This window comes from Salmo salar, chromosome ssa04 (genome assembly GCF_905237065.1).
Source record: "Salmo salar chromosome ssa04, Ssal_v3.1, whole genome shotgun sequence".
NCBI classification, from domain to species: domain Eukaryota; kingdom Metazoa; phylum Chordata; class Actinopteri; order Salmoniformes; family Salmonidae; genus Salmo; species Salmo salar.
Genome location: NC_059445.1, coordinates 33,448,199 through 33,471,174, shown reverse-complemented (window position 1 = coordinate 33,471,174; position 22,976 = coordinate 33,448,199). Strand labels below are relative to the sequence as shown.

Genomic DNA, 22,976 nt, shown 5'->3' with positions numbered 1-22,976 from the left:
AATATGGCTGTAACATAACAAAATGTGGAAAAAGTCTAGGGGTCTGAATACTTTCCAAATGCACTGTACATCTAAATACTCAAGCAATGACCCTAAAAACTGTTTGGGGAACTGACAAACGACCAGGCAACTGTTATAAAGGGCCCAGAAGTGTTTTTGGGTGAACTTCCCCTTTAAGGACTTCCCCTATGACTAAGAGAGTACGGGGTAAATCTACAGACAAAACGCAGAAGTGACCCCCTATCTGGCCCACTGTAAAATTAAAGTAGGCTACAGCACACCACTCTCAGTCTCACAGAGGACTGCAGGCAGGAAAAGACATGATCGTGGTATGTAAATATTAATAATATCTACTAATTATCATCGAAGTCATTCTGGCGTCCCAATTGGCACCCTATTCAACTTCATGGTTCAACTTCACATACTGAAAGTGTCACTGTTAATGTTGACAGTTATTTATGATGCTTTGTATAAACACGTCTGCTGAATGATCATTTTATTAAAGTGATTGAGTTCTCCTGTGTCAACTCCCTTGTGGTGATCTTTAACTTACTTTCCTTGCTGCTGTAGCATTTCAAAGATCTGGAGAGTAATAGAGAGTAATAGCGGAGGCCCTTTTCAGCTGCACTGAACAAAAATATAAAAGCAACTGAAACAATTTCAAGGATTTTACTGAGTTACAGTTCATATAAGCAAATCAGTCAATTGAAATAAATTAATTAGGCCCTAATCTATGGATTTCACATGACTAGGAATACAGATATGCATCTGTTGGTCACAGATACATAAAAACAGTAGGGGCGTGGATCAGAAAACCAGTCAGTATCTGGTTTGACCACCATTTGCCTCATGCAGCGCAACATATCTGTTTTGCATAGAGTTGATCATGCTGTTGATTGTGGCCTGTGGATTGTTGTCCCACTCCTTTTCAGTATCTCTGTGCATTCAAATTGTCATCGATAAAATGCAATTTTGTTCGTTGTCCGTAGCTTATGCCTGCCCATACCATAACCACACTGCCACCATGGGTGCACTCTGTTCACATCAGCAAACTGCTCGCCCACACAACGCCGATATGTGCAGAGATTCTTTAGTTTTGCAAACCAACAGTTTCATCAGCTGTCCGAGTGGCTGGTCTCAGACGATCCTGTAGTTGAAGAAGCCGGATGTGGTCTGCAGTTGTGAGGCAGGTTGGATGTACTGCCAAGTTCTTTAAAACAACTTTGGAGGTGGCTTATGTTAGAGAAATGACCATTCAATTATCTGGCAACAGCTCTGATGGCATGAGATTATCTGGCAACTTGAGATCTGCGACATTGTGTTGTGTGACAAAACTGTACATTTTAGAGTGGACTTTTATTGCCCCCAGCACAAGTGCACCTGTGTAATCACCATGCAGTTTATTCAACTTGTGTATATACCAAATTTGAGAGAAATAAACTTTTTGTGCCTATGGAAAATGTCAGGGATCTTTTATTTCAGCTCATGAAACACTTTACATGTTGTGTTTATATTTTTGTTCAGTGTAAATTAACAAATAGTGGTGAGTCATAAGAAGAATTGCTTTGATAATAAAGTTTTATCAATGTTCTTGTTGTTAATGAAGTCAAGACTTCGACCCAGATCCGTCGTTCCCCCAAAGCCTTCTAACCTCAAACCCTTGGGGCCAAACATCCCAAACCATTTCCAGACCAGAAACCAGAACAGACCAAACCCAAACCAGAACCAACCCCCATCAGGGGAGAGGAGCCAGGAGAGGAAACAACATCAACCACCGGAGGGGAAGGTGAAGAGGATTGTGCGTAAGTTCAGCAGCCAGGAGAATGAGGTGATGGGGCAGGCAGGACTAGAGACAAGAACAGGGGTAAAGGCAGGGGCAGAGACAGTGACTGGGGAAAAGCAGGGAGACGGTGGGGTGGTGGGGTGGACAAGGACAAGGACAGAGGCAGGACAACAGGCAGACAGTAACAGAGGACAGACAAGGGCCCGGCAGGCCGACTATGATGCTATAATAATGAGCCCTTCTGTGGAACTCAGCCTCATACCACCTCCAGTACCATTGAGAAAGCCACGTTCTGGCCCTTACACACAACCTACAGCACAACCCACAGCACAGAGTGATGCCGTGCCCCTGGGGCAGGAGACAGACAACCATTCGTGCACCATTCTCACACCTGGACATGGACGAGGAAACAGATCAGGTAAGCCAAGTCACATCTCTTAACCTCAGAACGTTCCTTTGTAAAATGATTAGAAGTCAGCACTATTTTCTGACAATGAATACGTGAAAAAGGGTGCATTGCTGCACATGAAGGAACAGAGAAAACCTTGTGGTATATTGATGTTCCTATATATCCATGTCCATATGTCTATGAGGAAGAGAAAGAGTAAATAACGATCATGTCTCAGACGTACAGAATCTGTTTTATGTTCCAAGTAGTCTCTTGTGACATTAATGTAAAAATTGAGTAGCAGGAGATTTGGTTCTGGGTGCCGAGATTAGGTTCACATGGAATGGATTATTTGATATAATAATGTTGCACTAAGTAAGTAACAAATGAACAAACAAGCACAGTGTATTTCACACTCACAACACTATATCACGCACTGTCTTTCAGCTCCCGATGGTAGTGAGGTGGATGAAGCGCCTGTGTGTGTTACCATTGAGAGCAGACAAACCACAGGCTCGGCAGCCACCCCTAGTGGTCACCATGGCAACATGACACAGTGCCAGTGCATCTGTCACCTGAGGAGAACTGGCATGAAGTTAGTCTGGGTTCCTCTGGAGGAAGAGGAAGATAACTATGTAGAGGTGATAGGGGATGAAGAAAAAGACAAACGAGGGAATGAGCACCAGAAGAGAGTGGCTAAGGAGGGGAAGGAAGAGGAGGAAGATGACTACATAGAAGTGACAGGGGATGAAGAGAAAGAAAAACGAGGGAATGAGGACCAGAAGAGAGAGAGGAAGGAGGTGAATGAAGAGATGTTGGGATCTTTCAGAGCAGATGAGCGAGGGGGGAAAAGTCAGACAGGGTGCCAGACAGAGACAGCTGCTGTGTTCAGTGAGCACAGAGAGGTCAGAGTTCACGAGGTCAGCGAGAATAACAGCCAGAGATCCTTCTCTTCAAAACATAACACATCATCCAACGCAGAATCTTCCCTGGCCCTGATGATCTGCTCACAGCACAGCTCATATCAGCTTAGCACACAACAGCACAGCTCAAACACCAAGCACAGCTCACACCAGCACAGCTCACACACCAAGCAGACTAGACCCCCTCAAAACAAAACTGAGACATATGATGAGGTTACATATGAGGCCATGCCCATGTCTGACAGAGAAGAACCACATCCACCCCCACCCCCACCCCGACCCCCACACCTGATGAAACCTCCACTGACGCACAAGACGCAGCATCCCTCCCCTCCGAAGGATCATCTCCAGGGAACCCTTCTCCAGAGCATGTCCACTCCCTCTCTCTCTGGCCTACTAACCTCAATTTCAAAGTCAGACATCCAGAAGAGTGCCCCTTCCCCTCAGACTCCTCCCTCCATCTCCCACGGCAACCCCCATCAGCCAATCCTGCGACCTCTGCCTCCACTTCCTGTTTTACATGATCTCCGCTTTCTCCCCTGCCCCATCATGCCCCGCCCTCCTCAACTCAGACTTCAGATTCCAATGAAACCTCTTCCACCTAACCCTGAGCCCAGTGGCCCTAGCTGTCCCAGCCGACACTCATCCACAGGTGGGTAGAGGAAGAACTTATAAATATGGATTCTATGGTTGATTTGGTTATGAATCTAGAAATTCTATTTATATGGGGAAAATGCTCACAATTCAATAATGAATCAATAGAGAAATATTAGAAACCAGATGAAATCACCACTTTCCCTCCCAGATGCTGATGTTAGGGATGACTGGGTGACTGTAGACGAGGAGGACGTAGAGGAGTAAGTCTGCGCTGCCATAGTGGCAACTCTCAACATACAGTACAACACAAACACCATAAATGTGTTTACATCTATGTTATGAATCATCTCAAATGTTTAAAAGATTGATAAATATGTTTTACATTCAGCATTGTGTTTCCACAGGCCACAGGAACAGGCAGATATGCCCAGGAGGATCTCCTCAGACTGGGGACCTTTGAGGCTGGACGGTACAGACTCTCTCGGTTTTGTTTTATTTCTGATATTACAACACGGAGACAATATACACTGAGTATACCAAATAGGAACACATATTGATTTGCACCCATTCTTGATACACACGGGTAACTGTTGAGCGTGAAAAACCCAGCAGCATTGCAGTTCTTGACACAAACCAGTGCGCCTGGCACTACCGTACCCTGTTCAAAGGCACTTAAATATTTTGTCTTGCCCATTCACCCTCTGAATAACACACCTACACAATCCATGTCTCAATTGTCTCAAGGCTTAAAAATCATTATTTATCCCATCTCCTCCCCTTAATCTACACTGATTGAAGCAGATTTAACAAGTGACATCAATAAGGGATCATAGCTTTCACCTGAATTGACCTGGTCAGTCTATGTCATGCAGAGAGCAGGTGTTCTTAATGTTTTGTTTACTCAGTGTATCTTTTTACCTCTCCTCTCTTCCTCTCTCTCCCTGACCCTGAATATCTCTCCCTGGCCCTCTCTCTCTCCCCCCCTCTCCTCCCTCGTTATTGTTCCCCCACCTCACCTCACCCCACCACTGCCAACCCCCTCCACTCTCAGAACCTCTGTACCAGATCTACCAGGCTAAGTCCATCAAGGAGGCAATCCAGCTCCAGAGCATCAGCCGGAGTGCCAGCAGGGCCACCGTGGACCTCCATGTGAGGCTGAGGGGCGGTGGGTCCTTAGGGGCCCCTAAGGGTCAGTCCTCCAGGGCCAGGAATGGCCCCGCAGAGGTCAGTCTCAGTAAAGAATGAGAGTGCTCAACTCTAAATCCTCTTCTGTAAACAAGCAAAAAGGGTGTTTTGAACCAAAAATGTATCACATAATAATGAAAAAGGCCAGCACTCGAATATGATTTATTTTTTTGTACTCCGCGGAGGTCACACTGTGGCAGGAGCTACCTGTGGTCAGAGACAGTGGGATCCTGGAGAGACTCAGTCCAGAGGAGCTGCAGAGACAGGAGGTGAGAGGAGGGGCGGAGGGGAGGCGAGAGGGAAGGGAAGGGCAGGGGGAGGAGGGAGGGAAGGAGAAGGAGGGAAGGGAAGGGAAAGAAGAAGGGTGGATATGTGGGGATGGGAGGACGGGGTGAGGAAAGGAGGGGGAGGGGAGAGAGGAGTCAGTTATATTGTCAGTTACATTATACCAGTCCTTTATCGTACCACATTCCTATGTGAAACATTTTCTTAACCTCTATGGGCTAGGTGGGACGCTAGCGTGCCACCCGTGGTGCACTCCATCAACAGCAGGTGCATTTCAAGAGCGGCAAATTTGAATCCAAATAAATGTCAAAATTCAAATTTTTCAAACATACAACTATTTTACACCCTTTGAAAGATAAACATCTCCTTAATCTAACCACGTTTTACGATTTCAAAAAGGTTTTACGGCGAAAGCATAAATTTAGAGTATGTTAGGACAGTACATTTACAAGAGTTGTGTGTAATGTTTTGTCAATTCAAAGACAGGGTCACCAAAACCATAAAACCAGCTAAAATGATGCACTAACCTTTTACAATCTCCATCAGATGACACTCCTAGGACATTATGTTAGACAATGCATGCATTTTTAGTTCTATCAAGTTCATATTTATATCCAAAAACAGGGTTTTACTATGGCATTGATGTTGAGGAAATCGTTTCCCTCCAATAACCGGCAGTCAAGTCAGCACCACTAATTAAATAATTAAAATTAGAAAACATTGGTAAAATATTATATTGTCATTTAAAGAATTATAGATTTACATCTCTTGAACGCAATCAACTTGCCAGATTTAAAAATAACCTTACTGGGAAATCACACTTTGCAATAATCTGAGCACTGCGCCCAGAAAAATACGCGTTGCGATACAGACTAGACGTCATGTTGGGGAGATCTAAAATACTATGTAAATAATCCATTACCTTTGATTCTCTTCATCAGATGTCACTTCCAGGTATCACAGGTCCATAACGAATGTAGTTTTGTTCAAAAAAGCTCATCATTTATGTCCAAAAATCTCCGTCTTGTTAGCACATGATCTAAGCCAGCCGGACTTCTCGTCATGAACGAGGGGAAAAAAATATATTTACGTTCGTTCAAACATGTCAAACGTTGTATAGCATAAATCATTAGGGCCTTTTTTAACCAGAACATGAATAATATTCAAGGTGGACGAATGCATACTCTTTTATAACGTATTGGAACGAGGGTACCCAACATGAACTCGCGCCAGGTGTCTAATGGGCCATCATCGTTCCATGGCTCTTGTTCGGTCAGATCTCCCTCCAGAAGACTCAAAACACTTTGTAAAGGCTGGTGACATCTAGTGGAAGCAATAGGAAGTGCCAAAATATTCCTCAGCCCCTGTGTTTTTCAATGGGATAGGTTTAAAGGTAATACAACACATCAGGTATCCACTTCCTGTCAGAAAATGTCTCAGGGTTTTGCCTGCCAAATGAGTTCTGTTATACTCACAGACACCATTCAAACAGTTTTAGAAAATTTAGGGTGTTTTCTATCCATATGTAATAAGTATATGCATATTCTAGTTACTGGGTAGGAGTGGTAACCAGATTAAATCGGGTATGTTTTTTTATCCAGCCGTGTCAATACTGCCCCCTAGCCCTAACAGGTTAACAGTTCAACAATATTTCACTAATGTTTTTTCTATCAGAGCATGTTTGAAGTATTGACATCAGAAGCCTCGTACCTCCACTCACTGAACGTTCTCACTGATCACTTCCTAATGTGTCGGGACCTTGACGACACACTGGTGATCCATGACAAGAAGACCCTCTTCTCCAACATACTCCATGTGTATGATGTCAGCCAGAGGTAAATGTTGTCTGGAAAACAGACAGATGGAGGAAGAGTGGATGGAAGGAGGGAGGGAAGGAGAGAGAGGGGATGGAGGGAGAGGGGGTGGAGGGAAAGGTGATGGAAGGAGAGGGGATGAAAGAGATGGTGTGGATAGAGAGTGGATTGGGGGAGGAGATGGAGAGAGAGGGGATAGAGGGAGAGGGGATAGAAGGAGAGTGGATGGAAAGAGAGGGGATGGGGAGAGGGTTTGGAGAGAGAGGGGGATGGAGTGAGAGGGAATGGTGAAGGGATGATACAGGGGACTGTAAAGAAAGAGAGGTCCAACCTACGTAAGTTGAAACATCCCTCACTCTCAAATTCTTCTCACAGGTTCTTGAAGGATCTTCTGAATAGGATCGATGAAAACATTCTGATAACTGATGTGTGTGACATCATCCACCAATACGCCCTGAACGACTTCTCAGTCTACATTGATTACATCCGTAACCAGGGTTACCAGGAGAGGGCCTACAGCTCCCTCGTGTGAGTAAATAAGTTCACCCATAACACCTTATAAGGCCCATGTACTTATGGATTGTGTGCTTCTGAGTTTTGAAATAAATATATATATTTATTTATCTTAAGACTATTGGGCAAAACATAACCCAAAACACAACCAAAACAAACTGCAAATGCATCCAACAAGTTTGTAGAGTCACAAGCTTGATGTAGTCATTGCATGCAAGAAATATAAGGACTAAATATACTATAAGAGAATTTGTCCAAATACTTATGACTTCTTCAGGGGCTAGATACATTTCTAAGTGGTAAAACATATGTTTGAAAATACCCTCAAATAAAAGGTGACCTTTTGTCACCTCATACAAAACATTTGATCTCCAATCCAAAATGCTGGAGCATAGAGCCACGTTTTAAATTATAGCTTCCCTCTTATTTGGACAGTGAAGTAACATTTTCACATTTAGCTCTGTACTCCAGCATATTTTTTGTTTTTTTTTGTCATCAAATGTTTTTATTGTTATTGGTAAAACAAGTACACATGGACAAATAAACAGATGGAACAAGAACAAGACAAACATGTCTCCCCCACTCACAGGACTTCCCTAACTAATAGTAGTAGATTAGTAGTTCATACTAGCAATCTTACTGAGTCATATGCTGATGAAAGAGCTGTTATGTTTCTTTCACTAGCCTCATGCATATGTGCTACAGATATTTCCATGTTTATAATGTCTTTGAATGACAGCAGCCACTGATGTCTGTTTGAAAAAAGTAGGAGCCCACCAACTTGAGGCTATCATTTTTTGGCTGCTGTTAATCCAGCCAGACAAATATGTCGCTGCTTGAGAGACAGGTCCAAAGTAGTGTCATCATTTAACAGTAAAATAGATGGTGAACATGGTACATTTCTCCCCATTATGTCAGAGAAACAGGATGAAACACATCTCCAGAAATGAAAAAAATTGCCAGGAGTGAGCAATTTGTGAGCAATTTGGGGATTGTTGTGCAGTAAATTCTATGGGCAAAATTGTAATGTTTTGTTTGATGATCGGGGATTCTTGAAGCAATTTATATATTGGATCACGCTCTAGTCCAATTGATTACAGTAGTACGCATGGATTGGTCTTTCTTCCAAGAAGCATGGGAAGGAATTGCTTTGTGGGTAATTTTAATTAACAGACAACGTAATTTCGAAATAAATCCCTGTGTACTGAATAAACAATTTGTGAGTTGGATATATAGAGCATTCTTTCCCCCATAGGCATGCAAAGCAGAATGGAGCTGTAAGTAATAGAAAAAGGAAGTGCCAGGTAGGTTAAAATGTTTCTGGAGGTCTTGTAATGCACGGAAACAGTAGCCTTTACTAATGTCTGAGACCATTGAGGAAAAAAGATATGTTTTCCAAACAGGTGCCAGACTGAAATAAGGTGTGAAACGTTAGTGCCAAATTTGAGTTTGCAGTGTTTGAGTGGGATATCAGAATGGGTTATGTCTTGGAGTCTGTGAGGGGCAACTAGATTGTCCTCCAGGGGGCGCCGGGATACGCCCTCTGTATTCATGGATTTAGCCATGAAAAATAAGATTTGGCCACCGGTTTTGGTCACCTGCACATTTTTCCCACTTTCCCACAGAGAATTTAATATGAGGGAGTTCCTCTTCCAAATGAATTTGGCAAGCAATGAATGTAGCCTATCCCAATATACTAATGGTGGTGAAAGAGGGATCATGGAATTATAAAAGTTGATTCTTGGCAGTATATTCATTTTAATTATCGAGTCTTGAGCCTGGAATGAGTTTGGGATTTGCTCCCATCTTTCCACATCAGACTATATGCTTCTTCTATTGAAGTTGTTTTTGACTATTGATTAGAAAGAAGGATAGATTTCTATTTCCAGTTTGCGGAAATGCTGGACTCTGGGAATGTTTAGAGGCAGCTGTGAATTACACATTGCCTAGTTCAGGGGTAATAGAGTTGATTTTGTCCAGTTTTTATATACAGATATAAAGCTGTAGTTATTAAAAACGCTGAAAAGTTTAGGTAATGACTGAGGTGCATTGCCAACATAGAGCAGTTTATCACCTGCATACAGAGATACAGTATGTGGTGGTCTGTGCCAAGTACAGTAATGGGATCATAATATTGTGACTGTCGGACCACTTGCGCAAGCGGTTCTAGGGATAAAGCAAATACCAAAGGACTCTGGCAACCTTGGCAACAAGATCTGCCTATGTTGAAGTGGGATGACCGTATTTTGCCAGTTGGTACCATGGCAGTGGGATTGGTATAAAGGACTTGGATCATGGATATGAATTGTTCACCAATTCCCATACGTCGTAGGACGAGCCATAACAATTCCCATTATAGCCACTTTTTCTGCATCTAATGAAAATATACGTAGGTGATGGAGTATCAGTATTTATAGACCCATAAAAAATATAGAGCAAGTGAAATTATAGCAGTGATCACGTCTCTATTGAAGGAGCCCCTATTACTGAAATAATGAATAATGTCTAGAAGTAGTTGACCTAAAAAGACACAAATAACTCTGATTTCCTGGTATTCATTGTTTGGATAGTTTTTTTTTTTTAGCTCGAATCAGAGTAATAGGGAGTAACAAGTGCCTCTAGTGTTGCAGGAATGAGTATCAGGGTGATGCTGTGGCATTTGCAAGTCATGGAGTAAGGAGATACGTTTATCATTATCATGTGGGATCTCAGATCTATATAAAGTCCCGGAATGTTGAATTTATTAATACTGGGTCCGAGTGTGTGATTCCGTCCATTGATTTATTTGAAGTTATATTTTTAAAGTTTTGGTTGGCACATAGTCTCTGGGCTAACAGAAGGCTTGGGTGAACACCATGAAAATAATAGAAGTGTTTTAGGAAACTGAGATTCTTCCCAGTGTCTATGTGAATAATTAAGTTATTTTCTGATAGTCTACTGATCAAGAATAGCTTGTGGAGATGTCAGAGTGCATTTTTGTTTCTAGTGGTGATAATTTAAATTCCAAATCAGTAATTTTTCATTGTTTAAATTAGATTAATATAAGGTAGAGTATGAGCTAATAAAACCTTTGACCACATCCCACAGTATTCGAGGACCCTGAACAGTCATTGTTTATATCAATGAATTCAGATAATTGCTCTTCCATCTGAGACATGAGCTGAGGATTTCACCAAGAGAGGCTTTGCATAAAATACCCTTGTGCAGATAAAGCAGTGGGTAATATTCCATCATTTTGAATGTTATCAAACAGATCTTTAGAAGAAGAAATATATTTTATTCTTGGGGTGTCTCAATTAATAAAAATAGAAATCTCTGGCTGTAGGATTGAGAGCCAGAGGTCAATAATTGCGATTTCATCAGCCTAGCACCATAGCGCCATAGTTGATAGTCATTGGTCTCTCACCTCTGTTGGTCCAGTTCTATTACGCACATGATCCCATACAGCATTAAAATCACCACCAATAATCAGTCTGAAATCATACAATTGTTGCAAAATATTTGTTAATGAGCCATGAAAGTTTTTCTCAAATGTGTTTGGTGCACAGACTGACACCAGAGCAATCGTATGCATATATTGTAGTTTAGATAAAAGTTATTATACCCTCAGAGTCATTACCCAAGTTAATGAATTGTAAATTTCACTTTGCTACTATCATTGCCCCTCTTGTTTTTTTGTTGTACGAGGATATCACTTGATATTGCTTGTTGCCGAGTCAATTCACATATTTTTGTAACATTTTTCCTTCTTACTAATAAATCTAAGCTGCTAGCCCGCTTGCGAGGCATATTTAAACCATCTACATTCCAAGACAGCGGTGTGAAATGATTCATAAAACATATTTAAAGACACAACAGCAATTTAATTAAATAAGGTCCTATCCCTTCCCCAAGTCCCCACACAAACCCTGAGGTAGACACAGTGACAAGACATTCCACCTACAAGTACCCACAAAAAAACAACAACCCATTACCCACCCTCTGAAAAAAAGATTGCAGAGAAAAAAATCCCCACTCGACCACTCCCACCACAAAAAAGTATGTCCGTGATCATTGTGAGATCGCATGGTGTAAGAATGAATGCAATCAATTGATTATTGAACATTATCGATGGACACAGCTTTGTAGATCCAAAACATACACAGTCTGCCTCTGCTCAACTCTCAAACTCAAGGAGAATAATTTCGGGGGCTGCTGCAGTTCGCGAATGATAGCTAGGCTATTGGGCAAATCTCCTTCGTGGCAGTCAAGCAATTGCATTCCGCCAAGTCATTCACAATCTAGTCTGGTTGTGGCAGCAACTAGACCTAATTTAAAAGGTGTCAATAAATGATCTTATTTGTATGCCTAGCAATCCCAAATGTACATTGTTTGAAGCACGGTTTTATAAGTTTCAGTCATAGATGACAGCTCCAATAAGCCACCTATTGTGAACGAGAGGCTTGTAGAATCATGATTATTTTGTTTTTAGTTCATCGTTCGCCAGTAGGGGGTCCTGCGTGCTCTGGGTAGTAAAGCCAATTTGTGGTCTTTCTGGAATCTGCATTGGCCATACAGCATTTTCTGCGATGCGGCCTCTGCAGAAGTCAGGGCATTCATACTTCTTGTGCTTTGCGGAGCAGAGCTGTTGTGAAGGAAGTTGTCAAGGAAGTGAGTTTGTGTTTATATAGATCTTACCAACCCCACCTACCGTCAACCAATCATGTCAATGCAGAGCTATACGGAGCCCTCCTCATTGTTCATTTTTTGGGGGGGGGGCAAGGCAATGCGGTAAATGCTCTGCATGGTCTATCCGGTTTCTGCATTGGCCAATAAATCATAAATCGTCCTTTACGGACTCAAATGAACAAAATCAGTCGAAAGATTCAGTCGGAAAGATCAGAGTCAGTAAAAAGAGCCGACCTTGCCATCACTATTCGTTAACCCACCAATCCACTTTGCAGGCAGACCAACAACCCGTTTGCATTGGTGATGCGGAGGCTGGAGGAGTCTCCCCTATGTCGTCGTCTTCCCTTCTCCTCCTTTCTGCTCCTTCCTTTCCAGAGGATCACACGCATCAAGATCCTTGTACAGGTCAGTGGCTGCATCTCTCCAACCCAGAATCATCATAATGTAATTATAATTAGAATCAATTAGATAGTTGTAATTCCATCACATGCATCAACATCCAGTGTCCGATTTCCCAAAAGCATCTTAAGGCTAAGTTAATTGTTAGAACTTTCGTAGGATAATCGTTAAATCTCCCAAAACCATTGTTGCTGAAGCTACACTTGAAAATGCTCGTTACTTAACGACTGCCTAAGCCACTCATAGAACAGCTAAGTGCGTAATTTGCCCTTGTATGTGTTACATCCCTTTATACACAGGCTACTAAACATAGAATCAAGATGTTTATCTGTCTCTCTGTGACCACCGATAACTTCTGAACAAAGTTGACTACAAATACAAAGTTGCAAATGTATTTGCAATTGTTACAAAAAAAGTGAAGGATGAAAACCGAGATGACTGCAGTGTTGAATACTGTAGGCCTTTAGGCTACGTAGACCAATATATTACAATCATATTGAAATCAATTTCATGTTCATTTCATTGAGTTCTATTACTGTCTGCAATTTTACCTCAATATATTTCATGATGTGTAATAACATGTGCTCAATGATGTGCCAAAACTTGATTTAGTGCATTATTACAGGGTAAGCATCGTCAGTATTGTGGAATAATTTTAATGCTAGGGTAAGATTTCAATGGATAAAACTGTTTCGAGAGCAGCGCTGTCTTTCTTTCGATCCTATCAGTATCGACAAATGCCTCAACGATGCACTTAGAGAATGTTCTCTCTGCGTGGCGTTTTGGGAAACGCATGGTACATCTTCGGCCATTGTAAGAAAGATGCATCGGGCCCTGGTCAGTAACAGCGGCTGGCACCATCTCCAGGTCAAATTACATAGCAATGCAAAAAATGTATGCACTCACTTTAATGTACGGTGCATCCCAAATGGCACCCTATTCTATACAGTGCACTACTTTTGACCAGAACCCTATTGGTCCTGGTCAAAAGTACTTCACTATATAGGGAATAGGGTGCAATTGGGACACAGCCTAAGTCTGCTTTTCCACACAGAACATCCTGAAGAGGACTAAAGAGGGCACTAGGGAGGAGAACACTGCCTCTAGAGCCCTGACCTCAGTGTCTGAGGTAACACCTATTCCATCCACCCCAATTTGATACACTATATGACCAAAGGTATGTGGACAGCTGCTCGTCGAACATCTCATTCCAAAATCATGGGCATTAATATGGAACTAGTCCCCCCTTTACTGCCATAACAGACTCCACTCCTCTGGGAAGGCTTTCCAACAGGTGTTGGAACATTGCTGCTGTAACAATCGTCAGAGAGAGGGGACCAAGATGCAGCGTGCCACGTGTTCATGATATTATTTATTTTAACTCAGAACACTTAAACAAAATAGTAAACAATGGAAAACGAAAGCGCACACTTCTGTCAGGTGCAGAAACACAAAACAGAAAACAACTACCCACAAACACAGGTGGGAAAAGGCTGCCTAAGTATGGTTCCTAATCAGAGACAACGATAGACAGCTGCCTCTGATTAGGAACCATACTCGGCCCAAAACAAAGAAATACAAAACATAGAATGCCCACCCCACACCCTGACCTAACAAAATTGAGAAATAAACCGTCTCTCTCAGGTCAGGGCGTGACAGCAGCAGGGACTTCCATTCAGCCACAAGAGTGTTAGTGAGGGTGAGCACTGATGTTGGGCGATTAGACCTGGCTCGCAGACGGCGTTCCAATTTATCCCAAAGGTATTCGATGGGGATGAGGTCAGGGCTCTGTGCAGGCCAGTCAAGTTCTTCCACACCGATCTCGACACACCATTTCTGCATGGACCTCGCTTTATGCACAGTGGCATTGTAATGCTGAAATAGGAAAGGGACTTCTCCAAACTGTTGCCACAAAGTTAGAAGCACAGAATCATCTCGAATGTCATTGTGTGCGTGCTGTAGTGTTAAAATGTCCCTTTACTGGAACTTAGTGGCTTAGCCCAAACCATGAAAAACATCCCCAGACCATTGTTCCTCTCCATTAAACTACAGTATACAGTTGAAAGTATACATTGGGGCAGCTGGCGATCTCCTGGCATCCACCAAACTCAGATTGGTCTGTCGGATGGTGAAGAGTGATTCATCACTCAAGAGAACGCGTTTCCACTGCTCCAGAGTACAATGGCGGTAAGCTTTACACCACTCCAGCCGACACTTGGCATTGCGATCTTAGACTTGTGTGTGGCTGTTTGGCTATGGAGACCCATTTCATGAAGCTCCCAACAAACACTTATTGTGCTGACGTTGCTTCCAGAGGCAGTTTGGAACTCAGTAGTGAGTGTTGCAACCGAGGACAGACACGCTTCAGCACTCGGCAGTCCCTTTCTGTGAGCTTGTGTGGCCTACCACTTCGCTGCTGAGCTGTTGTTGCTCCTGGACGTTTCCACTTCACAATAACAGCATTTATTTAAAAACATTTTTTTAAAACTTTATTTAACTAGGCAAGTCAGTTAAGAATAAATTCTTATTTACAATGACAGCCTACCACAAGGCCTCCTGCGTGGACAGGGGCTGGGATAAAAAAAATATAGGACAAAACACACATCACGACAAGAGACACCAAAACACTACATAAAGAGAAACAACATAGCATGCAGCAACACATGACAACACAGCATGCTAGCAACACAACATGACAACAACATGGTAGCAACAACATGGTAGCAGCACAAAACATAGTACAAACATCATTGGGCACACACAACAGCACAGAGGCAAGAAGGCAGAGACAACAATACATCACACGAAGCAGCCACAACTGACACTAAGTGTCCATGGTTGAGTGTTTGAATGAAGAGATGTCCGGGGCAGCTCTAACAGGGAAGACATTTTATGAACTGACTTGTTGGAAAGGTGGCATCCTATGACGTTGCCATGTTGAAAGTCACTGAGCTCTTGAGTAAGGCAATTCTACTGTCAATGTTTGTCTATGGAGATCACATGGTTGTGTGCTCAATTTTATACACCTGTCAGCAACGGGTGTGGCTGAAATAGCCGAATCCACTAATTTGGGGTGTCCACATACTTCTGTATATATAGTGTACCGTTGGATTCTGGGTTAAACTTGGAACATTACATCAGAAGTTAATGGTTATCTGTAGGAGCCAGATGGCTTTGGAATGTGCTGGGTTGACAGGATGAAGTCACAGGATTGCTATAGGGGATATGGGTGGAGATTTTTGGATTAGGCATCAACGGGGTTGAGGTCAGGTCAGATCCCCTTAAGGGAGAAACAATGGTTTATTACCCAATCACTTCGTCTTCCTGTTGAACCATAAAATATGTAAGGATTGGAGAGAAGGAGGAGTGCCTAAATTGGAGTATATATACTTGTGGTGGTGGAAACATGTTTTGTCTAATGCAGCTGTATCGACCCTTTTGGGAAGAATTAAACTTGGTTAAGCTTTCATAGTGTCCATTGAGTTATTTACTCTGATAATTAGAACCTAACAGTACGTATTGGTCACTTTAGACATGCAAGCAGTAGAAAATATTAGACATACACTATGAACAATGTGCCATTGAAAATAAGTAGGCCTGTTGAAAAGATTTGAAATCCATTAGGAAATGGACAGCAGTCTTTCTGTTGGATACTTCTTTAAAATACTGGGCCAACAAAACCTTACCAAAATGTGCTCCACTACACCTCCACTCTTTGTTGTTATTCTCCCTCTTCCAGATCATCAAGGAGTCCAACACCCAGGTGGGCCAGATGAAGCAGATGGAAGAACTCATACAAGTCAATAACACACTGGAGTTCAACAAACTCAAGGTATGTTCATATACATGTCACTACTACACTGGAGTTCATCAAATGAAAGGTATGTTCATAAACATGCAATTATTACCACATTGGAGTTCCACAAACTCATGGTATCTTCATATATAGTACCAGTCAAAGGTTTGGACACAACAACTCATTCAAGTTTTTTTTTTTATTTGTCCTATTTTCTACATTGTAGAATAATAGTGAAGACATCAAAGCTCTGAAATAACACATATGGAAACATGTAGTAACCGAAAAGTGTTAATGAGACTCTTCAACGTAGCCATCCTCACTCTTGGCATTCTCTCAACCAGCTTCATGAGGTAGTCACCTGGAATGCATTTCAATTAACAGGTGTGCTTTGTTAAACGTAAATTTGTGGAATTTCTTTCCTTCTTAATGCATTTGAGCCAATCATTTGTGTTGTGGTATACAGAAGATAGCCATATTTGTTGAAAGACCAAGTCCATATTATGGCAAGAACATCTCACATAAGCAAACAGAAATGACAGTCCATCATTACTTTAAGACATGAAGGTCAGTCAGTACTGAACATTTTAAGAACTTTGAAACTTTCTTCAAGTGCAGTCACAAAAACCATCAAGCGCTATGATGAAACAGGCTCTCGTGAGGACCGCCACAGGAAAGGAAGACCCAGAGTTACCTCTGCTGCAGAGGATACGTTCATTAGAGTTACCAGCCTCAGAAATGGGCAATTAACTGCACTCCAGATTGGACCTCCGAGTTCAAGTAACAGACACATCTCAACAGAAGAATAGAGAGTGATGGAGTGCCACATCAGATGACCTGGCCTCTACAATCACCCGACCTCAACCCAATTGAGATGGTTTGGGAGAGTTGGACCGCATAGTGAAGGGAAAGCAGCCAACAAGTGCTCAGCAAATGTGAGAACTCCTTCAAGACTGATGGAAAAGCATTCAAGGTGACTAACTCATGAAGCTGGTTGAGAGAATGCAAAGCTGTCATCAAGGCAAAGGGTGGCTTGTTTGAAGAATCTAAAATATATTTTGATTTGGGCGCCGACAGATATAGCTCCTAAGCAACTTTGCAGTATTTTGTTTTTTTGTGATTTATTTCTTACAATATTAGCCCAGAAAATGTTTTGTGTTATTACATACAGCCGGTAACCAGCATTACGACCAGGAATACGACTTTCCCGAATTGGATCTTTTGTTCGTACCTCCAAGGGCAATTTAACTTATTCCACAGGCTACTCCAAAACACCGCCGGCGGAGAAGAGGTATTCGGAGTGGACTTCTAGTCTGACTCAGGAAGCGTGTACACCATCCACCGCTTCAGAGTATATTACTTGCTAATGTTCAGTCTCTGGATAATAAAGTAGACGAGCTCAAGGCGAGGAACTCCTTCCAGAGAGACATCAGGGATTGTGACATACTCTGTTTCACGGAAACATGGCTCTCTCTCTCAGGATATACTGTCCCCGTCCATTCAGCCAGCTGGGTTCTCAGTACATCGTGCAGACAGGAAAAAAGAACTCTCCGGGAAGAAGAAAGCTGGGGGTGTATGTTTCATGATTAACTACTCATGGTGCGATTGTCATAACATATGGAAAATCAAGTCCTTTTTTCACTCAACCTAGAATACCTCATGCAAATGCGGTATGACATCCAAAGAAAATTATAGTCACAGCCGTGTATATTCCCCCTCAAGCCAATACCACGACGGCCCTCAAAGAACTACGCTGGACTTAATGCAAACCACATTTCCTGAGAACGCATTTATTGTAGCTGGGGATTTTAACAAAGCAATTTGAGGAAAACGCTACCGAAGTTCTACCAACACATTGAATGTAGTACTCGTGCTGAAAAAACATTGGACCTCTGCTTCTCAACTTTTAGAAATGCCTACAAGGCCTTCCCCCGCCCTCCCTTCGGCAAATCTGATCACGAATCCATTTTGCTCCTCCCTTCCTATAGGCAAAAACTCAAACAGAAAGTACCCGTGCTAAGGTCTATTCAATGCTGGTCTGACCTATAGGAATCCACGCTTCAAGATTGTTTTGATAATGTGGACTGGGATATGTTCCAGGTAGACTCTGAGAATAACATCGACGAATACGTTGACTGAGTTCATCAGGAAGTGTATAGGAGATGTCGTACCCACTGTGACTATTATAACCTACCCAAACCAGAAACCGTGGATAGATGGCAGCATTCTCGCAAATCTGAAAGCGCAAACCACCTTATTTAACCATGGCAAGGTGACTGGGAATATTACCAAACACAGCGTAGTTATTCCCTCCATAAAGCAATCAAACAGGCAAAACGTCAGTACAGAGGACAAAGTGGAGTCGCAATTCAATGGCTAAGACACTAGACGTATGTGGAAGGGTCTATAGACAATCACAGACTAGAAAGGGAAAACCAGTCACGTAGCGGACACTGATGTCTTGCTCCCGGACAAGCCAAACACCTTCTGTGCCTGCTTTGAGGATAACACAGTGCCACTGACAAGGCCCGCAACCAAGGACTGTTGGCTCTCCTTCTCTGTGGTCGACGTCAGTAAGACATTTAAGCGTGTTAACCCTCGCAAGGCTGCCGGCCCGGACGGCATCCCTAGCCGCGTCCTCAGAGCATGTGCAGACCAGCTAGGTAGAGTGTACAGACATATTCAATCTCTCCCTATCCCAGTCTACTGTCCCCACTTGCTTCAAGATGTCCACCATTGTAACCTGTATCCAAGAAAGCAAAGGTAACTGAACTAAATGACTATCGCTACGTAGCACTCACTTCTATCATAATGAAGTGCTTTGAGAAGCTAGTTAAGGATCATATCACCTCTACCTTACCTGACACCTAGACCCACTTCAATTTGCTTACCGCCCCAATAGATACACAGATGACGCAATCGTCATTGCAATGCACACTGCCTTATCCCATCTGGATAAGAGGAATACCTATGTAAGAATGCTGGTCCTTGACTATATCTCACCATTCAACCCCATAGTACCCTCCAAGCTCATCATTAAGCTCGGAGCCCTGGGTCTGAACCCCACCCTGGGCAACTGGGTCCTGGACCTCCTGATGGCCGCCCCCAGGTGGTGAAGGTAGGAAACAACACCTCCACATCGCTGATCCTCAACACTGGGGCCCCACAAGTGTGCGTGCTTAGCCCCCTCCTGTACTCCCTGTTCACCCATGACTGCGTGGCCACACACGCCTCCAACTCAATCATCAAGTTTGCAGATGACACAACAGTATTAGGACTGAATACCAACAATGACGAGAAAGCCTACAGGGAGGAGGTGAGGGCCCTGGGAGAGTGGTGCCAGGAAAATAATCTCTTTCTCAACGTCAACAAAACAGAGGAACTGATCGTGGACTTCAGGAAACAGCAGAGGGAGCACGCCCCTGTCCACATCGATGGGACCGCAGTGGAGACGGTGGAAAGCTTCAAGTTCCTTGGCGTACACATCACTGACAAACTGAAATGGTCCACCCACAAAGACAGCACCTCTTCAACCTCAGGAGGCTGAAGAAATGTGGCTTGGCCCCTAAAACCTTCACAGATGTACAATTCAGAGCATCCTGTTGGGCTGTATCACCGCCTGGTACGGCAACTGCACCGCCCACAACCGCAGAGCTCTCCAGAGGGTGCTGCGGTCTGTGCAACGCATCACCGGGGGCAAACTGCCTGCCCTCCAGGACACCTACAGCACCTGATGTCACAGAAAGTCCAAAAAGATCATCAAGGACATCAACCACCCGAGCCACTGCCTGTTCACCCGCTATCATCCAGAAGGCGAGGTCAGTACAGGTGCATCAAAGCTGGGACCAAGAGACTGAAAAACAGCTTCTATCTCAAGGCCATTAGACTGTTAAATAGCCATCACTAGCCGGCTTCCACCCAGTTATGCAACCCTGCACCTTAGAGACCACTGCTCTATATACATAGACTTGGAATCACTGGAACACTAGTCACTTTAATAATGTTTACATACATTTCTCATCTAATACGTATTCTATTCTACTGTATTTTAGTCAATGCCACTCCGACATTGCTCAATCTAATGTTTATATTTCTTAATTCCATTATTTTACATTTAGATATGCGTGTATTGTTGTGAATTTGTAGATACTACTGCATTTCACCATACCTTCAGTAACATCTGCTACATTTACATTTACATTTAAGTCATTTAGCAGACGCTCTTATCCAGAGTGACTTACAAATTGGTGCATTCACCTTATAATATCCAGTGGAACAACCACTTTACAATAGTGCATCTAAATCTTTTAAGGGGGGGGTTAGAAGGATTACTTTATCCTATCCCAGGTATTCCTTAAAGAGGTGGGGTTTCAGGTGTCTCCGGAAGGTGGTGATTGACTCCGCTGTCCTGGCGTCGTGAGGGAGCTTGTTCCACCAATGGGGTGCCAGAGCAGCGAACAGTTTTGACTGGGCTGAGCGGGAACTGTGCTTCCTCAGAGGTAGGGAGGCGAGCAGGCCAGAGGTGGACGAACGCAGTGCCCTTGTTTGGGTGTAGGGCCTGATCAGAGCCTGAAGGTACGGAGGTGCCGTTCCCTTCACAGCTCCGTAGGCAAGCACCATGGTCTTGTAATGGATGCGAGCTTCAACTGGAAGCCAGTGGAGAGAGCGGAGGAGCGGGGTGACGTGAGAGAACTAGGGAAGGTTGAACACAAGACGGGCTGCGGCGTTCTGGATGAGTTGTAGGGGTTTAATGGCACAGGCAGGGAGCCCAGCCAACAGCGAGTTGCAGTAATCCAGACGGGAGATGACAAGTGCCTGGATTAGGACCTGCGCCGCTTCCTGTGTGAGGCAGGGTCGTACTCTGCGAATGTTGTAGAGCATGAACCTACAGGATCGGGTCACCGCCTTGATGTTAGTGGAGAACGACAGGGTGTTGTCCAGGGTCACGCTGAGGCTCTTAGCACTCTGGGAGGAGGACACAACGGAGTTGTCAACCGTGATGGCGAGATCATGGAACGGGCAGTCCTTCCCCGGGAGGAAGAGCAGCTCCGTCTTGCCGAGGTTCAGCTTGAGGTGGTGATCCGTCACCCACACTGATATGTCTGCCAGACATGCAGAGATGCGATTCGCCACCTGGTTGTCAGAAGGGGGAAAGGAGAAGATTAATTGTGTGTCGTCTGCATAGCAATGATAGGAGAGACCATGTGAGGATATGACAGAGCCAAGTGACTTGGTGTATAGCGAGAATAGGAGAGGGCCTAGAACAGAGCCCTGGGGGACACCAGTGGTGAGAGCACGTGGTGCGGAGACAGATTCTCGCCACGCCACCTGGTAGGAGCGACCTGTCAGGTAGGACGCAATCCAAGCGTGGGCCGCGCAGGAGATGCCCAGCTCGGAGAGGGTGGAGAGGAGGATCTGATGGTTCACAGTATCAAAGGCAGCAGATAGGTCTAGAAGGATGAGAGCAGAGGAGAGAGAGTTAGCTTTAGCAGTGCGGAGAGCCTCCGTGACACAGAGAAGAGCAGTCTCAGTTGAATGCCCAGTCTTGAAACCTGACTGATTAGGATCAAGAAGGTAATTCTGAGAGAGATAGCAAGAGAGCTGGCCAAGGACGGCACGTTCAAGAGTTTTGGAGAGAAAAGAAAGAAGGGATACTGGTCTGTAGTTGTTGACATCGGAGGGATCGAGTGTAGGTTTTTTCAGAAGGGGTGCAACTCTCGCTCTCTTGAAGACGGAAGGGACGTAGCCAGCGGTCAAGGATGAGTTGATGAGCAAGGTGAGCTAGGGGAGAAGGTCTCCGGAAAAGGTCTGGAGAAGAGAGGATGGGATAGGGTCAAGTGGGCAGGTTGTTGGGCGGCCGGCCGTCACAAGACGCGAGATTTCATCTGGAGAGAGAGGGGAGAAAGAGGTCAAAGCACAGGGTAGGGCAGTGTGAGCAGGGCCAGCGGTGTCGTTTGACTTAGCAAACGAGGATCGGATGTCGTCAACCTTCTTTTCAAAATGGTTGACGAAGTCATCCGCAGAGAGGGAGGAGGGGGGGGGAGGAGGATTCAGGAGGGAGGAGAAGGTAGCAAAGAGCTTCCTAGGGTTAGAGGCAGATGCTTGGAATTTAGAGTGGTAGAAAGTGGCTTTAGCAGCAGAGATAGAAGAGGAAAATGTAGAGAGGAGGGAGTGAAAGGATGCAAGGTCCGCAGGGAGGCGAGTTTTCCTCCATTTCCGCTCGGCTGCCCGGAGCCCTATTCTGTGAGCTCGCAGTGAGTCGTCGAGCCACGGAGCAGGAGGGGAGGACCGAGCCGGCCTGGAGGATAGGGGACAGAGAAAATCAAAGGATGCAGAGAGGGAGGAGAGGAGGGTTGAGGAGGCAGAATCAGGAGATAGGTTGGAGAAGGTTTGAGCAGAGGGAAGAGATGATAGGATGGAAGAGGAGAGAGTAGCGGGAGAGAGAGAGCGAAGGTTGGGACGGCGCAATACCATCCGAGTAGGGGCAGAGTGAGAAGTGTTGGATGAGAGCGAGAGGGAAAAGGATACAAGGTAGTGGTCGGAGACTTGGAGGGGAGTTGCAATGAGATTAGTGGAAAAACAACATCTAGTAAAGATGAGGTCAAGCGTATTGCCTGCCTTGTGA

The 22,976-nt window shown here is 44.0% G+C and overlaps 1 protein-coding gene across 2 annotated transcripts in view; it reads left to right on the top strand.

Annotated features, from left to right (window-relative positions):
* The first annotated feature begins 181 nt into the window (after positions 1–181).
* LOC106602856 (rho guanine nucleotide exchange factor 15) overlaps positions 182–22,976 on the top strand; it is a 35,277-nt gene continuing 12,482 nt past the window's right edge. The window contains exons 1-12 of one of the 2 annotated variants that reach the window (XM_014195791.2): positions 182–329; positions 1,607–2,201; positions 2,619–3,746; positions 3,900–3,951; positions 4,096–4,160; positions 4,743–4,915; positions 5,062–5,145; positions 6,836–6,996; positions 7,351–7,503; positions 12,432–12,561; positions 13,610–13,684; positions 16,295–16,387. In XM_014195791.2, the coding sequence (XP_014051266.1) occupies positions 321–329; positions 1,607–2,201; positions 2,619–3,746; positions 3,900–3,951; positions 4,096–4,160; positions 4,743–4,915; positions 5,062–5,145; positions 6,836–6,996; positions 7,351–7,503; positions 12,432–12,561; positions 13,610–13,684; positions 16,295–16,387 (2,718 nt within the window). In that variant the 5' untranslated portion in view covers positions 182–320. The remainder of the gene's footprint in view (positions 330–1,606; positions 2,202–2,618; positions 3,747–3,899; positions 3,952–4,095; positions 4,161–4,742; positions 4,916–5,061; positions 5,146–6,835; positions 6,997–7,350; positions 7,504–12,431; positions 12,562–13,609; positions 13,685–16,294; positions 16,388–22,976) is intronic. The other variant, XM_014195792.2, reaches the window with a different exon arrangement.